The sequence below is a fragment of the Diplotaxodon limnothrissa genome, linkage group LG18 (assembly GCF_057381915.1).
Source record: "Diplotaxodon limnothrissa isolate DT_005_m linkage group LG18, D_limnothrissa_male_GT1.1, whole genome shotgun sequence".
Taxonomy (NCBI): domain Eukaryota; kingdom Metazoa; phylum Chordata; class Actinopteri; order Cichliformes; family Cichlidae; genus Diplotaxodon; species Diplotaxodon limnothrissa.
Genome location: NC_140613.1, coordinates 23,153,666 through 23,177,256, shown reverse-complemented (window position 1 = coordinate 23,177,256; position 23,591 = coordinate 23,153,666). Strand labels below are relative to the sequence as shown.

Sequence of the window (23,591 nt, the reverse complement as noted above, 5' to 3'; positions counted from 1 at the left end):
GAAGTGCAATGTATATTGTTTCTGGAAAATGATCAATACTAGGCACTAAAGTCAGGATATTATAGCCTGTTCTGCATCAATTCTATATCTGTCTCTTATATCTGGAGTACCCCTGTTTCTGTGCACCGATCCTTTATGGTAGGTCCATAATTGCATAGAGGACTCCCTTTACTATGGATAAAACCAAAGGAAACATGGGGTCATAGTGGCAAACTGCAACATTTCTGTATCACTGCATGTGCTGAGTAAAAACCAAAGTTAGCTACTCCTAAACAGTAAACATTTGGGCCACAGCACGGATAGATCTGGCACACACACACACAGATGCAAACAATCAGCTTCTAAGCTAATGGAAAAGTGACTGTTTTAGCTTCAAGATAATCCAAGGAACTCAAAGATGAAAGATTCCATTTAAAAATTGATATTTCTACTTTGTTCTGTACATGCAGTGAATCAGGACAAATGTGGAATGTTTCTCTTTAGTGTCCAGGCCACAGAACCACAGACTTTAAGGACATAAACGTGTTGTGATTGAGAAGAGAGGAAACACAGAGAGAGCACAGCTATGTCATACCTACTATCAGGGCCATGGGAATTCTACGTAAAGATGTTACAGATACATGAACTAGCTGATGCGTAGATGGATAGACCTTGCTGTTAAATTGATAAAAACAATCAGTTTGATGGATAAAAGATTTAAAAGTAACGGGAGGATACGATACACATACTGAACACTGGGATAAAAGTCAATTTTAAGCTTGTGTTTCGTATCAGTGTCACATCATTTAAGATCTGGCTCGTGGCTCAGAGTTTGGGACTGAATTTATAATGTGCCCACATAATAAATGACTCGACTGTGCTTGTTTGACATATTTTTCTCTGCTTTACTGGTTGTGACGTGAATAATGATGCACACACAGACAACGATTTCCATTCAGTCATACGCCATGTTTGACTGCGTCCAGCAGGGGGAGATGTTACATTAAAAATGACAACATGGGAAGATTCGAAGAGTATTTTCCAGCAACAGATTGTAAATTATTTCATCAGAGTGTGTGTGTGTGTATACCTTTACAGAGCATGAAGGAATGTCTGGTTGATACGTGTGTGCTGTGTATTTTTATGTGTGTGTCCGATGAGAATGTGCATGAGCGTGTGTTTGTGCACATATGTGTTAATGTTTACATGTTCGTGATCAGTATGTTATGGAGGAACTGTCCCATCCGAGTTTCCCCTTCTGCTTTCTCTCTTTAGCAGCTTCTCTCCCTTCATCATCATCTTCCTCTTCATCGCTGTTCTCCGACTCAACACTTGTCACTCCTCCCACCAGCTCTTCCTCCTCCTCTTCTTCCTCCTCCTCATGTTCTTCTTGCCTTACCTCATCACCCAGAGCCTGAGGTCCTCCTATGTTCTAGAGAACAACAAACAAAAATCAGCGTATAAACGACACAACTGCAGGTACGTTCATACTGTTAACAAGTACTGTGGACATTATCTTCAGTCTTCCACTCTGTCCTTCTTCTAAAGAAAATACCCTGATAATGGCATTAAATGCTAAACCACATCTTTCAGAGTTACCTCCATGGGGTTGACAGTGATGGTGAGCGCAGAGTTGTCCCACTCTTCCTCAGCATCTTTGACCTCATCTTCGTCCTCTCTCGACCCTTCCTGATGTGTGGCGTGGATCCTGTAGACTCCAATAACCACGATCACTACCAGTGCTGCGATACAAACCACGATAACAACTGTGGCTGCAGGAGGTGCCGATCCTGTAAAAAACAGTGATTAAAGTAATTATGCACACACACACACACACACACACACACACACACTAATAATAATAACAGTGGTTTCCTATGATACTCATCGTTTCCCTTAAGTTCTCTAACGATCCTGTAAAAAACGAATGAAAATGCTTTACATCGGAGTAACAGAGTACAAGTAAACTAAATGTTCATTAGAATCATAAATTAGAAATTGCAGTGGGGCCACAGTAGTGACTGAATGTACAATTTTGCTATTCAACTGTTTATTTACTGTTATGTTATCTATCTTATGTATCTTCTTTGTTAAACAACACAGTTAGCTAGCTTGCGTACATTTATCAAACACTTGGTTTTTATACTTTTAGCTATATTCCAACTGTTAGTTTTTACATTAAGCTACCTTCCTGATCAAAGCTTTCAATCAGTTGTTTTCAGATTAGTTTAGCTATTGTGTCCATGTCCTCCCCCCCAGCTCACGCAGAAGTACCTCACGGGGGAACCTTATTCACTGGTTGGAAAACATCTCTTGTTTAAAGCGAGTTCTTCCTTTCCACAGTGACCAACTACTGCTCAGCTTTTATCCTTTCTTCCAGGACAGGATAAAAGACAGCATGTCTCATTCACACAAGTATTTTTCTATATCTAAGTGCTTTCTATCTATCTCACATCGGCACACATTCTCACTCCAGTGAACACATCAGCAGCAAATGAGTGTTCACTACTTTAATCAAACCACCAACCTTTCAATTAGTACACGACCTGCTCTACCTCCTGAGAAACAGTCACCCACAGGCGACCGTTGTTAAGGACCAGCGCTTTATAAATGAACTGGACTCTATTTGTGTCTTACCTGACATGTGAGAGTTGAGCGAGTGCATCATGAGTGGGTGATGGACGGGTCTCATGTACTGGGGCTGGACAGCCATGTGATTGGCGTGCTCCACAGGTGCCGAGTGGTGAAGAACACTGACCTATGCAGAACAAATAGAAGACGAAACAGGGTAACATTGAAAGATAAAACAAATAAACCATAAAAATAAGACAGAGACACTTGGTAGATAAGAATGTATATATATCAAACTCACCTCCAAATTGAACTCGTTGCTGGTGTAGCGACCGTTGAGCTCCGAACAGGTGAGTCTGAACCTCCTCTCACTCAGATTGGCTGGTCGCCAGTTCCTGTAGCGCACTTGCCTCAGTGCCTGCTCATAGTGAGCCATGGAGTCCACACCTTGTAACACAGAAAAAGATTTATGCCTTACTAATATCCAACACATGTCATGAAGCAGAACTGCATATTGGCGACATAAATAAGCCTGTAATTAAACGACAGGGACATGTCTCAGGGACCTTTACATCTTTCTTAATGTATGATCGTCTGACTGCTGATTAAAGGGCACGCCATTTTCCAGATTTTTCCCTAAGATGAGACTGCAGAAGGTCACACAGCCTACCATAAATTGATATTCCAGAGGTGGAGTTGGTGGCATCAAGGTGTTTTCCCAGCAGAGCACTGTGTTGAATCTCTAGACTTTCTCTGTCTGGATTCAGTTCTTCTCCAATTACCAGAACATCACAGTAGTCCAGATTGTGCATTACCTCCATCACTCCTGGCCTGCGGGCTGCATGCACGCACACAAAATCGCACAAGTGTGAAAGTGTTTGAAATGATAAGATGTCAAATATCCAACACATATATGGTCGAATATAAAACACCTCAACAGAAAGAAAAGCAAAAGATGATTGTAAATTAACTAAAGCATCATTAAGATGCACATATAAGCTGAGAGCATCTATAACAGCCCACTCACGTCCACCGAAGCCATCTCCCTTCATTACTGTGCTTGTGATGTGAAGCTCTTTGAAAGGTGCCACACCCAGCGGGCCCCGGAGGTCGCTGGCAGGCCTGACGAGTCGATTAGATCCAGCAATGGTGATTCTCGGTTCACTGGGCGGCAGCACCATAACTACTGCCTTGATGTCTGGGATGGAGAGACATGTGTCCTCTCCGAAACACCTGACACACACACACACACACACACACACAGAAGAGGAGAAGAAAAGGTTACAGGGTAGGACAGCACCTGTGTTGCTGCCTCACTGCTTACGTCTCTTGATTTCACTGCGGCGTATTTGCTTTTGTATAATTTAAGTACCGCAGCTCTGAATTAAAGGCTCAGGGAGCGACAGGGACATTTCTTTATTCCAACTGAACCTCACACACTGCAAACCTATAAGCACAGCAGGCTAACAGTAAAATAGCAAAAATAAAAATCTTAAACCATAAACAGTGCTAGGTTTGGTTGAAAATATTGTTTTTGTGTTCATGATGTTGAGAAAATATGTTTTAAAGGCCTAAACTTTTAGGGCTAGATAAGAAAAAATGTATCTGAAATACATTTCTGAGGGCACACACACACTGATAGCGTTCAATATCACTCCTTCAATTTCCAGCTTCAATCTCATCATCCTTGAAAATACTCTTCATGTACTCTTCTTTCAAATTTACCCCTACAACATTTCACTTCTGATGTTACTGTGAAGAAGTTTCAAGGCACCCCTCATTTCTTTATATTTTACTTCAAACTTTAAGGCTTTCCGAAGGTCTTTCAAAGTTTTTCTTTGGACGTTGGCTGCTTTTTCACTCATTTTCAGTCCTTATACAAAGGTACCAAACTCAAGGGATGACCCAGTGTTGTAATAGACAACTTAGTAAAGAAACAATTTAAATTGCATCTTTGGGCACTTTGTTACTAGCAGCCTGACACAAACACATATTTTGTTGCCATTTGTTTAGTCGACTCTACAAAAAATGTCAACACAGTCTGAAATAAAATCGTATTTTTTGTACCAATGAAGTGATTTCCAAAGAGCTGTTAGCCAAGTGCTTGACATATCTTGGCGTGGGGTGCAGTGTGTCAAGTGGAAACAAAAGAAGTGGCACACACACCAAAAAAAGCTAGAAATGGTCTCAGTGGAAGAAGCCATTCATAAGGGAGGAAACAGGAAGAATCATCTAAACCGAATGCAACCAACATCCAAAGAAGAGCTTAAGAACTACTATATGCTTTATTCCCATGTATGTTTGGATCACTGCACTTTTCATTGTCATGCCCATCTTCCTAGCGAAATATAAAGAAATAAAGGGTTGGCTCTAGACTTTTGCGTAGGATTGCATGCAATAAAACCTCTTTTTAAGTGCTAATGTATTTAGAGCTTTTTAAGATTATTTTAATTTCAATAATAATAATTTTGGGGCTGTAAGAAGATTTCTGCAGTGCTAATAGTGCCTGCCCATTTCACACCAGTATGAAGAAAAAAACTAACAGTTCAAACTTAGAAATTTATGCATATTCAATCCCTCTTAGCGAAAAACTGGTTTAGAAAATACGTTTTCAGGGGCTTTAAGTGGCCGCTGAGGTGGTTTGTTTGTGCAATCAATTTCTACTAAGGCATCATAATTGATTACCACTTCTGAGGTTTGTTGGATTGCCAGAACAGGCTGGCAACAAAAAAGAAAAACTGGCAAGAATACCAAATTCTCCATTGAGTTTGTTTTACCCACTCATCAAACAGGCCAGCTGCTTTATGAAAACATGTACAGTGCATATTAATTCAAAAGATTTTCTTTCAGTTTTTCCTGTTAAAAATCATTTCCATCGCTTTATCACGAGAAAATCTTTTCTATTCTGGTTTTGTCCAGGTTTTGTTAGCTTTTGAGGTCTCAGATCAATCTTGGCTTGTTACCTGCCTTGACCACATGGCCTCTAGTGCATCACTTTGAAATTTGTCCGTGTGTGTCCTGGAAACAACACTGCTGTGGGAACTACTACACAGCAGTGTGGTAGTTCCCACAGCAGTGGGTACAACCGCTGAGTACTATTTCAGTCTGTTTGTGTGTACACTGTCAGCGCGACAAGGTTGCCACCCTTCAAGAAGCAGCCTCCAAGATGGACACAGTCCAACTCGTGGATGCTAACAAAAGGGTGCCAGAAATCTCAGAACTTTACACCCCTGTCCAACATCATTTTTAATTTAACTACACATATCAGGTGTTTTTGTACCTGTTGTACAGGCAATATTTTAAAGATGGATATGGCCCAAGAAAATGTTGATAAGCTACTTATGCTGCCAGACAGGGCTTGTGACATGGAGCAAACACCCGCGGCTTTAAAACAACACAACGTCTTAAAGAATTTTCTGAACACTGTATGTGTTATGTGACTACATATTGTTGTTTTTTTTCCCCATTCACGGACTGCGGATTCAACATATCTGCTGAGTGCAAAGGCGGATCTATCTGCCGTTATCTCGAGGAGCGCAGTGAAGTGTTGTCAGAGTCAGACAGCCTCTATTGTTGCTCCTGGAGCTCGCCTCACTTTATTGACCAGCACGAAGCTGATTTGACCCGCCTGCGTTTGCTGCTCAACAAACGAACAGGTGCTGCATGGCTGTGGAGACAAGACGTAAGACACGTGAACATGTACCAAGCACTCAAGCTAGACACAAGTCTCTCTCTCTGGGACAGTAAGCAATATCTATATATGCAATCAAGCATGTTGCATTCAATGTGCTACAGCTTAGTGCTTTGAGGCAGATCGGGTCAGACATGAGCCCCGTAGAGGAAATCCATATCAGTACTGGGATGTAATAATGATCCGATAAGAAACGCAGGAATGAGTTAGTCTCAAAGTAGTAATTCAAACATGGGTGCCACTTACAATTACCACTGAAATCTTAAAAAAAAGACATAATTCACTATTCATTATCGCACAAGATAAAAAAAGATTATTTGAATGTTTCGTCTCAAAGGGAAAGAGAAAGTGAATTCTCTGTGAATTTGTTTAACAAAACCCTCAGTTGTATCTTTTTTAGTTTGTTAACAGTTAACAGTTGGCGGTGCATGCACACTATATATATATATCATACAGGTACACATCATCTGTCTTGGTCTATGCACGGGAAAATAAATAATCAGCCTACTACTTGTCTATTCCATCAACTACATTTAATATATAATGTAAGGTTTCGGTCTAGTGGTGAAAATATAGAAAATATCAGCTCACCAAAAGCCAACCGAATATGAATCCAAATTCATGAACACGTTTGTCTGTTTGCAGTACTGGGAAATAATAACATGCAGGAGATTTCTGGACAAGTACTTGAAAGAGCGGCAGGTTGAGTGACTGGCATCATCTGTCACGGGAGTGGAACGGACTCAGGCGCAGACTGAGGTAGCACAGTTCAACGACACTTTATTAATCACACTGGTGCACTATATACACGTGAAGGGGGGGGAAACACCAGGGTCCCGGGGATCACTTGGCTGGGGAAACACACTTCTTCGCACTCGCTCTGCTCCTCGTCCAAACAGTCTCCACACAAGCAGCTCAGCTCACTCTCCTACTCACGGGGTCCAGGGGTCACAAAAGGGCTGATCCAGGTAAACCTGTTTACACAGACGAGGGTAAGTCGAAGGCAAACACGGGAACAGTAGAATCGCAAGGAAGCCAGGCAATACTAACGAGAGTTACTCAATATTCCAGCGACGAACAGCTCAGAGCCCCAGCTTTAAGAGCCAGAGAACTGCAATCCGCTCGAGATCAGCTGCAGGTGCGTGGGCCAAGGGCAGGAGCCCAGGCAGACAGGTAGGAGAGACAGAGTGAGAGAAAAACAACAAACACTTGTGGCCACACTGGGCTGGCCGGGGAGGCACAGGGACCATGACAGTACCCCCCCCCCCCTCAACGGGAGCCCCCCGGCGACCCACCAGGCTTACCCGGGTGCAGGCGGTGGAAGTCACGGAGCAGGTCCCTACCCACGATAGCCGACCGGGGCACCCAGGAACGTTCCTCTGGCCCGTAGCCCTCCCAGTCAACCAGGTACTGAAAACCCCGACCCCGGCGGCGGGAGTCCAAGATGCGCGAGACGGCGTAAACCAGCTGGCCACCCACGAGCCGGGGCGGCGGCGGGGGCCTGGAAGGAGGGCACAACGGGCTGGAGACCACCGGCTTGACCTGAGAGACATGGAACACATCATGAATACGCATGTTGCGTGGCAGCGCCAAGCGGACGGATGCAGGGTTGATCACAGCACAGACATCAAACGGGCCGATGAAGTTGGGGGAGAGCTTCCTGGATTCGGCACGTAAGGGCACGAAGCGAGTGGAGAGCCATACCTTCTGCCCCACCACATACTCAGGGGCGGCCGTCCGGTGGCGATCCGTGAGTGCCTTATTCCGTTCCTTCGTCCGGAGTAAAGCCGCCCGAGTGGCCCGCCAGGCCCTGCGACACCTGCGACACCTGCGGAGGTGATGTTGGACAGACGGAACAGTATGCTCACCTTCAACCATGGGAAACAGAGGCGGTTGGTATCCCAGAGACGCCTCAAAGGGTGACACACCGGTAGCAGAGGACGTGTGACTGTTGTGAGCATACTCTATCCACGGCAGGTGTTCACTCCAGATGGCCTGGTTATGGGAGGCGACACAGCGGAGGGCGGCCTCCAACTCCTGGTTGATGCGCTCCGTTTGGCCGTTGCTTTGCGGGTGGAAGCCAGAGGAGAGGCTCACCTTGGCACCTATGGCAGAGCAGAACTCCCTCCACACCCGCGACGTGAACTGAGGGCCCCGGTCCGAGACAACGTCCTCAGGGATGCCATGGAGCCGAAAAACGTGCGTGGTGAGGAGTCGGGCAGTGTCCAAGGCTGTGGGGAGCTTAGGAAGCGCAACGAAATGGGCAGCTTTGGAGAAACGGTCAACGACGGTCAATATTGTAGTGTTACCTGCAGATGGTGGCAGACCAGTGACGAAATCCAGAGAGATGTGGGACCAGGGTCGGCTGGGTGTGGAGAGTGGCTGCAGACATCCAGACGGATGTTGATTGGAGTGCTTATTTCGAGCACAAGTGGTGCAGGCGGTGACGTACTCCCGTGAGTCTTTAATGAGGGCGGGCCACCAGAAATACCTGCGCAGGAATGCAGTGGTGCGGTTAACTCCTGGATGGCAGGAAAAACGGGCCGTGTGAGCCCACTGGAGCACCCGGGACCGGACAGCCGCCGGAACAAAGAGTCGATCAGGGGGGCCCGTGCCAGGATCAGGGTCGGTTTCTTGTGCCTCCCGGATGAGCTCTTCGATCTCCCACGTAACTGCTCCAATAACGCAGGAAGTGGGCAGAACAGATCCAGGGTTGGACTCCTCCCCGACTGCGGCGTATTGCCGGGAAAGAGCGTCTGGCTTAACATTACGGGAGCCTGGCCTGTACGTGATGGTGAAATGAAACCGGGTGAAAAACAAAGCCCACCTGGCCTGCCGTGAGTTGAGCCGTTTCGCCGAGCGGATGTATTCGAGATTTTTATGAACGGCTGTGCAGCTCCCTCCAGCCAGTGCCTCCACCGCTCCAGAGCCAGCTTTACGGCCAGAAGTTCGCGGTCTCCGATGTCATAATTCCTCTCAGCTGGGGAAAGACGACGAGAGAAAAAAGCACAGGGGTGGAGCTTACCCTCGAACCGTTGGGAGAGCACGGCCCCTACTCCAGACTCCGATGCATCCACCTCCACAACGAACTGCAGGGTGAGGTCAGGCTGGCGAAGGATCGGGGCGGTGGCGAACCGTTCCTTGAGGCGAGAGAAGGCTTCCTGAGCCAGCAGGTCCCAGTGGAATGGCACCTTGGGTGATGTTAACCTAGAGAGAGGCAGAGCAATTTTACTAAAATCCCTGATGAAACGCCTGTAGAAGTTAGCAAACCCCAGAAAGCGCTGAAGCTGCCGGCGATCTGGGCCAGTCCAACACTGCCTGAACTTTTGCCGGGTCAGGTTTCAAGTCCCCTCTGGTGATGATGTAGCCCAGAAACGCCACTGAATCCATGTGGAAGTCACATTTCTCTCCTTTAACAAAGAGCCTGTTCTCCAGCAGGCGCTGCAGGATCTGCCTTACGTGGACCTCATGTTCCGCTTTAGATTTGGAGAAGATGAGAATGTCATCTAAGTAGACAAAAGCACATCGGTTAATAAAGTCTCTGAGAACATCGTTAACAAGAGCCTGGAACACGGCTGGGGCGTTGGTCAGGCCGAAAGGCATCACAAGGTACTCGAAATGGCCTAGGTGAGTATTGAAGGCCGTTTTCCACTCATCCCCTTCACGGATTCTCACCAGATGGTAGGCGTTGCGCAGGTCCAACTTACTGAAGATCGTGGCACCCTGAAGTAACTCAAAAGCAGAAGAAAGAAGGGGCAGAGGATACTTGTTACGAACAGTGATTTTGTTAAGCCCGCAATAGTCGATACAGGGGCGAAGGGTCTTGTCTTTCTTAGCAACAAAGAAAAACCCCGCTCCCACCGGGGAGGACGACGGCCGAATGATGCCCGCAGCGAGAGAGTCAGCAATGTAATTCTCCATAGACTCCCTCTCTGGCTGAGAAATGCTGTACAAACGACCAGAGGGAAGCGGAGCCCCAGGCAGGAGATCAATCGCACAGTCATACGGTCTATGAGGGGGGAGTGAACGCGCCCCATCTTTACTAAACACTTCAGCCAAATCATGATAAACACGCGGGACCGAGGTCAATTCTGGAGGCTCGACCGGCTGGTCAGGCCCTGGAGATGTGGTAGGAGCGGGTGCAGCTTGGAGACAGTTCATGTAGCATTCGATGCTCCACCCGGTTACTCTCTCTTTCTTCCAATCGATGTGCGGATTGTGTTGGAGCAGCCATGGATAACCCAATACAAGGGGGGTGCGCGGTGCTTGAAACACGAAAAGCTCGATGCGCTCTGAGTGGTTACCCGAGAGAGTAAGAGACAGGGGTTCCGTGATTTGGGTTATGTCCGACAAGCGTTGCCCAGACAGGGCTGTGACAGCAAGCGGATCGGGTAGGGCGTGTAGTGTGATGTTTAGCTTTTTTGCCAGAGCTGCGTCAATGAAACTCTGCTCAGCACCTGAATCCACTAGAGCTTGAAGAGAGTGGGTAACATTCTTAATGGTGAGTTTTGCAGGCAACATAAGCCGGGGGAGAGAACTTTTAGTAGTTATATCGCCCACCAGTATTCTCTCAACTACTGGCGAGCGCGCCCTTTTGCCCGTGCGCGGCATGAAGAGGCAAAATGGCCCTGACGGCCGCAATATAGACACTCACCGGCAGCCATACGCCGTTGACGTTCTGCGGGTGAGAGCTGCGAACGTCCAAGTTGCATGGGCTGCTCCTCCTCCTCAACCTCGCCGTGCTCGAGTGCCGCTCCAGGCCCCGGTGAGGCGTCCCGCGGTGGCCGAGGCTGAGCGAAGCGACGTTGCGTGCTTCGCCGTGCACGCAGGCGATCGTCTATTCGGATGCATAGGGACATGATCGCACCTAAAGAGGAGGGTAACTCACGCACCATTAGTTCATCTTTAATCTCCTCACTCACATTGTTTAGCAGTGCCGTCTTTAATGCTTCCTGCCCCCACCCCGCTTGCGTCGCTAGTGTCCAAAAGTCAACTGAAAAATCTGCCATGCTCCGCTTACCTTGCTTCAGGTTCATGAGGCGGAGCCCAGCCGCCGCAGCAGTGGAGCCTTTATCAAAAACACTCCGGAACAGAGACAAAAAATCATCATAAGTAATTTCGGGACTAGCGCTCAGCACGGCTTGTGCCCAGGTCAGCGCACGATCTCGTAGCAACTGAACAAAATATGAGATCTTACTCCCGTCATTAGAGAAGGCATGAGGCCGCTGGCGAAACTGGAGAGCGCACTGCATAAGGAAACCCGCACACTTCCCTACATCCCCTGAAAACAGCTCAGGTGTGGGGAGATGAAACTCACACACAGCCGGGACCGGAACCGGTGAGGCAGCACTTACTGCGGAGCTTGATGACGCCTGGGCGGGTTCGCTGGTAGGCGAGGGTTCCGGCAATGGAGTGCGCTGAGCAGCTGCTAGTGTTAAGGCAGCGACATTCTCGCTGAGGTGAACAAGCATTCGCTCGTGGCGTTGTAAGATCGCTTCCAGTGTGACCGGGGCGGAGGGAGACGGGGAGGAAGCTGAATCTGCTGAGTCCATGGTGGCTGGAATATTCTGTCACGGGAGTGGAACGGACTCAGGCGCAGACTGAGGTAGCACAGTTCAACGACACTTTATTAATCACACTGGTGCACTATATACACGTGAAGGGGGGGGGGGGGAAACACCAGGGTCCCGGGGATCACTTGGCTGGGGAGACACACTTCTTCGCACTCGCTCTGCTCCTCGTCCAAACAGTCTCCACACAAGCAGCTCAGCTCACTCTCCTACTCACGGGGTCCAGGGGTCACAAAAGGGCTGATCCAGGTAAACCTGTTTACACAGACGAGGGTAAGTCGAAGGCAAACACGGGAACAGTAGAATCGCAAGGAAGCCAGGCAATACTAACGAGAGTTACTCAATATTCCAGCGACGAACAGCTCAGAGCCCCAGCTTTAAGAGCCAGAGAACTGCAATCCGCTCGAGATCAGCTGCAGGTGCGTGGGCCAAGGGCAGGAGCCCAATCAGAGCTCCGCCCAGGCAGACAGGTAGGAGAGACAGAGTGAGAGAAAAACAACAAACACTTGTGGCCACACTGGGCTGGCCGGGGAGGCACAGGGACCATGACATCATCATCCTGAAGTGCTGCTGCTACTAGTGAACAAAGTCAATTTAATCAAGTCAAATCAAATCAAAGGCAGAGATAGAAGCACAAGAAGAGAGAGGGAGAGAGAAGAGGGAAAACATAACAAAATAGACTCTAGCAATATGGTCTTTGCAATCACCAGGGACAGCTGGCCTGCTTATTGGTTTAATAGTTTTTACACTAATGATCCACCCTACGCCATCTCACTGAGAGCTCGGCTCTGGCAGCTGCTTTGCTCACCACTGTTTCTGTTTGTAGCTGTTTGCATTGCCTGTGACCACTACCCATCTTATGCTGACCACCTTCTTTAAACATTTTACGTTAGATTTCTGGGGATTTTCACAAACATTAAAATGTCAGAAAGAGTTTAAATCTTAATGTCTAAAGAAACAGGCAGAAATTAAAAAAGAAAACAAAACGCAGAAGCATTAAATGTGCAGCTGTTCTGCACATCAAACAGGTCCCTAAATCGCTCCATTACACACTGAATGTAAGGACGGCTATCTAATTTTAACAGTTGCAGGGGGGCGGGCGGCGTGTTGATGCTGTGGTTTGCTTTTGGGTAGAAAGGTTTTAGGTTCGAACATGCTGGTCAGCTCATGCCTTTTAGTGATGAGTTTGCTTGTTCCTTCAGTGCTTGCATGAATATTTTCCTTTTCCCCATTGCAGCTGGGATAAGCTCATTAGGCTAATGTGGGGTGACATACTCCAGTATGTTATCTAGCTAATAATTATATAGCCTGTGTACTGAAAACTACAGAGGTGTGATTTCCACTGCAGGAAGCTAAGCTAATGACCAAATCACTATACATGAAGACATCTCAGGACAAGATTTAATGCTTTATGTTATGACAGGCTGTTTTATGTCTCCAGTAAATGTTTGTGCACAAAACATCCTGAGTATTCCTCCTCCATGAATAAATCTGGTCCCACGAGATTTCCACAAGATGTGTGCGTGCTTGCACAGCGAGTACCAGTCTCTCAAAGTCAATGCACCCCTGAGCAAGATGTTAACTCACAGTACTTCCAGCAGAGCTGCTCCAAAGCTGAGCTCCTCAGTTATGAACAGGTGCACGAAAGCTGGATGTTTAAAAGCCATGGCGTGTGTTTCGTCTCTTAAATAGCTGAGATAAAAACGCACTGTCAGAGTAAATGTGCACTCACTGTACTGTAGTGGTGATATGCAGCCGTCGGAGGCCTGGTGTGGGGAACTGGCGAGAATTGATGTAGGAGACCTTGGTCATGGCCGTGTTGATGCTGTCCACATCTTCTCCTTCCACCACCAGCACAGACTGGGCCGGGTTAAAATGAAACTGGGAAAAACCAACAAACGACTTGTTCTCATTCAGATTCAAAAGTAAATCAATAAGATGATGAGTGGAGGTTTTATGAAAAAGCATGTAGATGTGGACGTCTTAAATTCAACTCCATTATATTCCAGAGATGGAAATGAAAGCGCTTTAACTTAAAAGCGGCACATAAATAAGTTATGGTGCTTTCCTTCTTCCTTTTAGACCAATGCAAATGCAGTTGGCTGTTACTGCGGAGAAATAAGTTGAATGAATCCATTTTTTCCACGCACCTTTATGTCCTTAGCGAGGCTTTCAAGGGAGTTAATATCAAGACCTTCTTTGCAAGCCTGCAAACAGGAGATAACCTTCTGGGTTTCGATGCGACCCGGTCGGATCGTCAGACCCGACAGGCTACCACGGAAATACTGAGTGAACCTTGGGGTTGCTACCTCACCACCTAGTGGGGAAGAGAGAAGATATATGATGTATGAGAGGAGAAAGAAGAGAAAAGAAGAGGAAAGTACAGACGTAACAATATGGAGAAGAAAGCTAAGTGAAAAAGGGGCTAAAATACTGAAAATGTGTGTGCTTTTCTAAGGAAATATACAGAAACCATGGAGAGCTATTTCTCTCAAACTTTTAGATTAAAAGAAAAACATGAAAAAAAATTACATCAGCGCCAGCATGAAAAAAAGTACTTTGATTACTTTGAAAGTAACATTGCTCTTTAAATAGGTGTTTAAATAGGTTTAGGTACAAATTTTTAGGTTAGGGATGTGAAATGTACACATACATTAAGTGCTGTACACTCTAGATAAGCAAGAAAAGCAGACATCATGACCTACAGAATATAGTCTGCAGTATTCAAGGAAACATCGCAGGACGCAACAGAACAGCTGATTTTGACAGCTGGTCACATTGGATTTATGACTTTGACAGATGGTAGTGTGAGTTTGACCTAAAATGTTCTGCAACTGCCACAGCCGGTGGGAAATACAAACTAACCATTCATATAAGCTAAATAAAACCAGTAAGTGGAAGCCAACACCTTGGCACAGTCCTCTGTGTAAAAGGTATCACAGCAGTACAGGCTGTGGAGGTCTGTCAAGCCCTGACATCTTCTTAAGAGTGCACTTTTTTCATATGGAGAGCGTAGCAGATTTTCCTGTCAGCTCTGCCCCGTGGTACAATTTTACCACTTCTTATGACAGGTGTAATTTCCATACAGGTCTAACCCCCCCCTTAAGGTAAATTACTTCCTGCCTGAGTCTTTCAGGCCAGTTATGGCTTACGTGTTTGAAAATTCTCGTAAAAGGTGACAGCTCCTCTTAGAGTAATGCAAAAATGGTGGATGTCGCTCTATTTGTAGTTCATAATAAACCGAGTGTCACAAACAAGTATGTCACAGTAGCAATGAAATATTTACACAGTCTTTAATTGAATTGAATAATTGAATTTCCAGTTCTAGAATTTGATCATTATTATTTTTACTGAAACATATTGATTTTATTTTATCTGGGAAAATGACTTAACTTGTTTATTAACCCAGACAAAAACAGTGTATGTATGAAGTGGTCCTCTACTGGTGCTTCTTATTCAGTGCTTCCCCCCCCTTTTCGTTTCCAACTGAATATAACTTTTTAGCATTGCAGAATACTGACTCAGCAGTTTTGTTATTTAAAGTTGCTCACTCGTTTAGCAGAGCTAGGAGGTTCTCCTGGGACAGAGCTATTCTGTACAGAGGCGCTCGGGGGAATTGTAGACAGACACTGCAGATGATATTCAGAACTAGATGCCTGCACAGGGCTGCAGGCATCTACTCCCTCAGCTCAGTCAGTGTGAATCATACAAGGGTGTATACATGTGGAGCTGAGAGAGAATGCTCAGCAGCAGTTCCTGCATCACATATTGTAACAGAAAATGTATTGTTGGTATGTGTAAGAGGAGGTCTGTATGACACGATGTTCTGACTTTATCTTTGAAGGTAGAAGGTTAGTTGAATAAGTTAAATGAAAGCAGACATGCTTAAACTTATAGATTTTGTTTCAATTAACCTAACGACAACCAAATCAATAAACCTTTGATTGATCTGGATGTCTTATATGTCTGTGTGCTGTGCTACCTCAGACTTTAGTCCAAAAACAAACAGGCTGAATCATTAGTGTTCAATTTTTTATAGATGACATAGATGAAAAAACACTTAAAATTATTCCCCAGTTATCACAATTCTACACTAATGTTTCACATGAAAAAATACAAAAACTACATGCAAAAATCTTGATCCACCTCTCATTTCTTTACATTCTGCAAATGGAAAATGGACAACATGTGGAGCGATTTGCAAACAAACATGTGGATACAGTATATCAGAGAAAAAACAGAGCTTTGGATGTTGGCTGATTGCACTCTGCTTCAATAATGTTGAGATTTGAGCTCTAGGGAGGCCAATGTATGACTGATAATAATCCATTGTATGTTTTTCTATCCAACTATGCTTTTACTGTACTGGCAGAGTATGGGATCATTGGGCATCGTCATAGTGAAAAATTCAACTTTTGCCAATCAGATGCTTTCCAAACGGTGGATCAAAATCTGGCCGTAATTTGCTGTGTTTTTATCAATTTTGATAAGATCTCCAACACTGCTGGCTGAAATGAAGCCCCAAACCATGACAGAGCCTCCATCGTGCTTCACAGACTTATTGTTGTAGCTCTCTTCTGACAATTTATTGGAAAAATTTCGCTTTGGCTTAATCGCTCTGTAAGACCTGTTGCTATGTCTGTTAAGGTATACTTTTACCGCATTGACGGTGTGAAAGAAGTTGTTAATAATCAGACAGCTTCAAGATGGATCAAAATTTGATGATACTTTTCTCAGCACCATTGGCTGAATTGGCCACAAACCACAACAGAGCTTCCACCATGTTTTACAGATAGCTGTAGGCACTCAGACTCACATTTTTGAGCCAAAAATGACAAATTTGGATTCATTCACTCCATAAGACCTGTTTCCACTGATTTTCTGTCCAGTTCTTGTGTAATCCGGCATACTTCAGCCTTTTCACCATTTCCTTTCCTTAAGTACAGCTTCTTGACAGCCACTCTTCCACTGAGACCATTTCTGATGAGGCTTCAGTGAGCAGCAGACAGATGAGCTGAAGGGCCAGATATATCTCACAGGTACTGTGTCAGGTCTTTTATTGGATTGCCCGTCCCCCTATTTCTCAGGGATATGACTTCCAGATACTGGTCATCTCTTTTAGACAGTTTTTTAGGCCTGCCACTTCTTCTTTTGCTATGTTTTTATAGTTTTGTGACACTTAGTAGATATATCACAATCTGTGTCTACAGTGACACAGTGTTCCTTCACATACAAAAAGCAATCTAAGTTTATTTTCCATACATAGGTGGACTCTTGTTGTTCTTATAGTACATTTCTTAAACCCATACACTCAGAGCAGAGATGGTGAGGATTGTGCATTTTGGAACACAGGTAGGTGTAAGTGGGAGCAGAGAAGGCCTAATTTGCCTGTCTATCATCTCCCTTTCTTTCTACCTGTGTAAAGGTTTTTCATCGCCAAGACATGTTTTCCTGCAAAATGACATCCAAACGTGCATCTATTTTACATAGATTTGCACAATCAATCAAAACGAAATAAAACAGAGAAGAGTAGACACTGAAGAGTACAATGCCAGATACTATAGCTAGCAGACCTTGGATACATGAGTTGTGACATTTTGGAAGATCATTCAGAAAACATTTGCTTAAAAATCCTCAGGAGAGATCTCCAGATTTCAAAGACATACTCTGCATTAAATTACACATTTGCCCTTGGACTGATGCTTTTAAGCAAATATGTTTCATTCCTGTCTCATGTCCCATTCTTGTTTTCTTTGTGATTCTCTTGCATTTTATTTGGGCAAACTGACTCATTAGCGCGCTCTAGGTCAATGCATGCGTATCAACATTAGAAAATGTTTGAATATTTCAAAAAACTGGATCTTGTTTGACTCTGTTGTCCTACTCAACTTTCTCTTGAAAGGCACACACACTAATCACACCAGTAGCCGCACGCGTTTCATTCACTCTTGTTTTGCTCCCGCTGCTTCGCTGCCATTACTGCGACACCTTGAAAGAGCAGAGCCATAATTAATGTTATTAGTTACAACTGCGCGTTTCCTATTATGACGAGTCAAAACGAGAAAGGTCTGGTGGATTACCTCCAGTCCAAGAATACATGTTTCTTTGCTGCCTTCTCAAAGGATTTCAAAAGGAGTACATTATGCTGCTTTCTTTTGATTGATGCCTTTCATTTCCCACATAAAATCACCCCACGCTCTTTTTAAAGCTTCTTATTTGCTAAAATTTCTGAATACTGTGAGGGCTGCTTAAAAAAGTCCACACCCACGGCCGTGTCGCAGATTAAATGAAATGGGACGGCGAACTCACATTTGCCGTTCAAGCTCAACGACAAATTAATGCCACAGAAAACTGTTTAGACCCAACAACAGCCAAACCGTTCTCTGGGGTTAACCTTGTAAAGAAAACAACACGCATCTTCTTTTTGCTCTCGGGGCAGTGAAAAGTACAGTCTAAATGCCTTTTTATTCCACATGTCTCATCATTATGTTGTTGATTGTGGTGAAAGGGAGGATGGAGAAATGAGAGACTCTGAAAGGCAATCTTGCTCGCTAATGGCCTGCAAAGTTATCAGTTGCGGCTTAGTGAAGCTTAAAGCGGCTTCATTGGGATGTAATAGCTGGCAAAGTTGTCCTCCATTCACTCTAGCTAATCCTTCCTTCAGGGCTTTCTCTCACAATCAGAGATTCATGGAAAGAGGCGGCAAGAGAGGGCTGTATGAAGCAAGGAAGAAAATGACGACGACAGAAAGAAAATTGCAATCAGGCACAGGATGAAACGAAATTTAAGCAGCAACCAAAATGCCATCAGGATTGAAGCGTTGGATGATGCTGGCAAGGGTTGTGAATGTGATTTAGGCAGGCAGCAAGAAAAGGATCACTACTGTCTCTTTCTCATATGAAGCACTTTATTTTTGTAATTATTCAAGTAATAAACATGACAGCAGGGTAGCTTTTATTCAGTCCAACGCGATCTCTGCACGCTCCCGTTCCCTGTCGCTGGAAACGACGGCGCAGAATTTCCTGTTTGATACCCGCTTGGCTTGTGCCACAGGAAACAGCTCGCAGGCCGGGGATGTAAATGTTAGTCTCTTTATTTATTTTCGCCTTCTTTCTCACTATCTCCCTTTGTGATTCAAATGTAATTTTAAACATCTCTGGGCTGCTCTGCCTTTTTATTGATGCGGTTTCTTTATGCTTATGATATGTTGTCAGCATTTTTCAGGCTGGTAACAACCGCGCATTAAAAGAAAACATGTTTTTGACTGCTGCACCTGCAGTTTTCGCACAGACTATTCGGTTTCTTGGAGCATAATGCATTTCATTATGCATTTCAGTGGCCTGCAATGCACACACTGTGAAATGTATTGCTTTCAATAGTGTTCCTGCACAGTGCAATTATGTCACATGTTGAGTATTACATTGTATCAGAATACGCAAGACCTGCTTTCAATTTCCTGCTTTACAAAATCAGGACAACATATCATTTCCTTTTTTTATTTATCTCATTAAAGGGATGTATGCAGCCTTGAAACAATTAATTAACCCTGGTGCTTTTAAATAAAGCATTAAAAATGGCTGTTTTTCTATGCTTATGTATGGTAAACACACACACACACTGACCTTGCCAGCAGGCGCCCACGGTCAGCTGCGTATCGATCTTCGAGGCGTGGATCGGCCAGTCATCTGTCACTAGGTAGGGTTCGTAAGTCACGCCATCCACAAAAAGAGTCACTGCAGGAAATTCCACGTTGATTACATAATAGTGCCATTCCTTGTCACAGATCTGTAAAGCACAGAGAAAAACTGTCATATCGCTATGCTGCCAGTAAATTATATGTCCTCTTAGTACGCACTGAAACACGACAACAGGCCCGATTAAAACAGAAATGAAAAAGGGGCAGCTTTAAAAATACATTACTGAAGCAATTACACATCTTTTTTGGGGTTTTTTATTATTATTAGTATTATTATGGAGCGTATTGCCATGGGGGATTATGTTTATAGGGCTGCTGTTATGAACATGATGATGTTTACTCCAAACCCAAAAGCGTAGAAAGGCAGGGAGCATTCAATCCCTGCCTTTCTACCTCCAATAAATGAGACGCATCAAATTCCTCTTCTTTTCCCCGGATCATTTGCTCCCTGTCGTCAGACCGCTAATGAGGTTTCCGTCTAATGAGCTGTTCATTAAAGGCACACGGTGAGTGACAAACACAGCTGTAGAAAGAGTCGCGCGTCACACAACTTTTATCAACCTTCACAAACATTCTCGATCGTGAGAACTTATAAAGACAGAGCCTGTTCTCTCGCTTTAGCCTTTCTGTGGGGCGTTTACATGCTGACTGGGTTCTCTTCACGTGCACAGTTCAAAGACATGCAGGTCTGCTTAACAGGTGATCCTAAACTGGATGTAGGTGTGAATGGTTGGATGTCTCTGTATGTTATTCCAGCTGCCACACTGGTGATCCGTCCAGGATGTACGCTGCCTGTCGCCATGTGACAGCTGGGCCCAACAGTGACCCTGAACTGGACAAGGGGAAGAAGCCAGTATGTGTTCCTGTTACACAGAATGGAGCTTTCTAACAAAAAACATGCAATGACTTGTGTTTTTTAGCAGCGACAACCAGCTTTAAAAACAATAATGAAATAATATTTTCTTTTAAGTCAATATTGTATCAAGTGGCTTCTTATTACACATCTGGCAGTTACAGAAAAAAGCTGCTTTAATTTGGAGCTGTTAGAGGCCATCTAATGAAATCTAATTTTTACAGAGGCCTTAGCATACTGTGACAAGACTCTGGCATTTTCTCTTAGTGCATGTTAGGACAACCTGCCGTCCTGCACAGTGCCGAACACAGTAAACAGCTATAGAAATGAGAAAAAAACAAAGTTTCATGTTTTATGCTGTTAAATGGGGGAGTACAAGTATAGTTTATGGCCCAAAGCAATAATGGTACAAACAGCGCTGCATGGGGCCCTGAACAACTTCTTTCACAAATAATGAGGCCACAGTGGGTGTTTTCTAAAATAAATATTTTCAAATGAAACTGCACTTTCTTTTAAAGGTTATTATTTCTGGGCACTTGAGGTAAATATAATTTCAAAGGTATTCAGACAAGAAAAGGCCAGACTGTTTTAGTTGAATCAGTCTGGTGGGCAGGATTTGGTTAAAGATGGAGGAAAAGATTGGTTTGCATGGAGCAGAAAAATATCTGCTAATTTCAGATACGAAGAGAAAACATAACAGGTGGACGGGGGATTTCTCATTAAGGCCAAGTGGCCACACACACGGACACGGAGAATAAATTTCTGCTTAAGCTTACATATAAACTAATGTAGACGAAACCTTTGTTGGAGCAACTAAGAATCTCGAGGGATGTTAGCTTTATAACATGATATGCTGACAGAGAGGAGAGCCCAGAAACTGCTCCTACCCACTAGACCTCACTTTTTAAAACCACCTTCAGATGTGATGATTCAAGATGTTTTATTCGGATGTAGTCATCAAAACCTACATTTTGGTAGCATGACATTCCTCACGTCATGCCTCTTTTCTTCTTCTTTTTTTTAAACCTTCCTTTACTGTACATTAAGTGAAATATTCGGGCAAGTCACCCGTGTGTTATTAACAATGACAGTGTATTTTAGTTTCATCATCTCGCATTCAGGATTTGCACGGGTACTTGACTAGACAGGCAGAATGAATTGCCACTTTCATTTAGCCGCTGGTTGGCTGACTGCCTGCAGAGGTGAGTGCATGCCTCTACAATTATCAGCACTGTTTATGTGGGTGACTGTCTCCACTTATATGGCATTATACTGCATTTTCCTAGAGCTGTGACTATGTGGAGCTTATAAAAGCACAGTTTGGGACACCAGATGACTTACCCTCTGGGTGCAATGGCCACTGCCTCTTGGCTTCCATTGTGTCCTATCAAGGCTCTTTTCTATACTCTTGTCAATGATTACAGTTTGACTACAGATAGATTTAAAGGGGAAAAAACATGCTCAAATGATGTTGTTAGACTTGTTATTGAACTGATTGGTCGATACTGCTCAGACTACAAGCAGACAACAAACAGAAATCTGAAAATTTCTGGTGCAAAATCTTGCGTCTTGCCTACAGACTGTATATTTCTGTACAAATATCAATGCCACGTAGCAGATGCAAAGATGCAGTTTGTTTTAGTTTAAGAGCTAAGGATTATGAAAATGGCATTAGTTTGCAAATGGTTCTGAATGAGTAACAAAACTAGTAAACCTAAATCCTGTAACTGAAATCTATCCTGGTGACGCTATAGCAAATGATTCATCCTCGGGGAGAACAGATAGATATCTGCAATACATTTTATGCTGATCCATTCATTATTGAATTCATATTTCAGGTCAAAGTAGCAGACTGAACCACAGCACAGACATGAACAGAGTTAGCATGGCTACAAATCCCTTCGGCAACTCTCCATTTCCAGACAAACTATAAAAAAGTTTTGCTGTAAGGCTGAGTTATTGTGTTGTGTGTTGCTGTTGCTTTTCTCTGCTTTTGATTATAATAACTGATGGAGTGGTTTCCAAACAGAAATAAAGACGAATAACATCTATTTTTATATGCAAGTTTTCGAACGCATGCACAGTGACTGCATGCTTGAAAAATAAATATCATGCATAATGATAATGCATAATCAGACTGTATTTGAGAAATATCTCAGCACCAAAGCATGACAGAGAATGTAAAACTGAATCTGAAACCTGAACCTGAAAGCTAAAAAAATGACTAGAAATATTACAGAAAGATCACAGATCAACTTTCTCGACTAGCTTCAGTGCGAAAATTTATTTGCACATATACTCGACTACTTCATCCAAGAAAGATTAGCTTCAGAATCCAATCTCTCACTGACTTTGTTTATGCAGCTGACTGTCTAAACTGTCTAAATTAAATCGTGCTCACATATTTAAAAATGCACACACGCACATCATTAGCAGATACCATCAGCAATTCTCTGTTGCAGAGCCATGTTTGTATACGCATTGCTTGTCTGATGACATATTAGTTAGTGTGAGCTTGAAAGTACTTCTCCTCTGCATCAAAGTAACGAGACAATGAATGCTGAAACAGTTTAATGAGCTGGTCCTCGGGCAGGTTGCAGACCTGTTTAGGATGGATGCTATCATCACAGCATTCCCACAACAGAAAGAGAGAAAATAGGAGAGACAGAGGCTGAAGTGCAGAGACATAAACATCACGTCTGCACTAACATAGAAGTTCAAAATGCATTTACAGTTTTCTTAACTTTTGGGATTTCCTACCAGGCTAAATTGGGGCATTTTTGGAAAATATTTTTCAGGTCGGTTACCTGGCAGTTGTTATTTTTGCAAATTTTTCCTTTCCTACTACCAATAAAAATAAAAACTTAGGTTATATTTTTCACCCTGAATGAAAGAAACATAAGAAACAGGACATACAGAAGACACAGCGGACAGACAAACAGTCCAATGATTCAAAAATCACTTTAACAACCTCCACAGAACATCATTTTTTTGTCGTTTTCCTCCATGAAACCCTTTTGAATTCATGTGTTTGCAGAGGGAATGTGCAAGTAAAAGTGCTGATTGTGGCTTTTAGGTATGACACACTTTGAATATTTTAACCTCAAACCATATTTACATTATTGACACACTCACACAGGTGCTTTCACTATTTCTGTCAGGACTTCTTGTGCTTGCTCAGTTAGCTTGTTTTACATTTTTCAAACATAGAGAACATTTGGGCATGCCACT

General features: G+C 44.0%; 1 protein-coding gene across 1 annotated transcript in view; it reads right to left on the bottom strand.

The window, feature by feature from the left end:
* Nucleotides 1-1,195: 1,195 nt before the first annotated feature.
* The window catches only part of clstn2a (calsyntenin 2a), a 166,603-nt gene continuing 144,207 nt past the window's right edge, over nucleotides 1,196-23,591 (bottom strand). The window contains exons 10-18 of the mRNA XM_085377112.1: nucleotides 19,434-19,596; nucleotides 13,962-14,128; nucleotides 13,544-13,692; nucleotides 3,578-3,783; nucleotides 3,221-3,388; nucleotides 2,852-2,997; nucleotides 2,617-2,737; nucleotides 1,579-1,769; nucleotides 1,196-1,411 (exon numbers count right to left, since the gene is read on the bottom strand). Of these exons, the coding sequence (XP_085233238.1) occupies nucleotides 1,196-1,411; nucleotides 1,579-1,769; nucleotides 2,617-2,737; nucleotides 2,852-2,997; nucleotides 3,221-3,388; nucleotides 3,578-3,783; nucleotides 13,544-13,692; nucleotides 13,962-14,128; nucleotides 19,434-19,596 (1,527 nt within the window). The remainder of the gene's footprint in view (nucleotides 1,412-1,578; nucleotides 1,770-2,616; nucleotides 2,738-2,851; nucleotides 2,998-3,220; nucleotides 3,389-3,577; nucleotides 3,784-13,543; nucleotides 13,693-13,961; nucleotides 14,129-19,433; nucleotides 19,597-23,591) is intronic.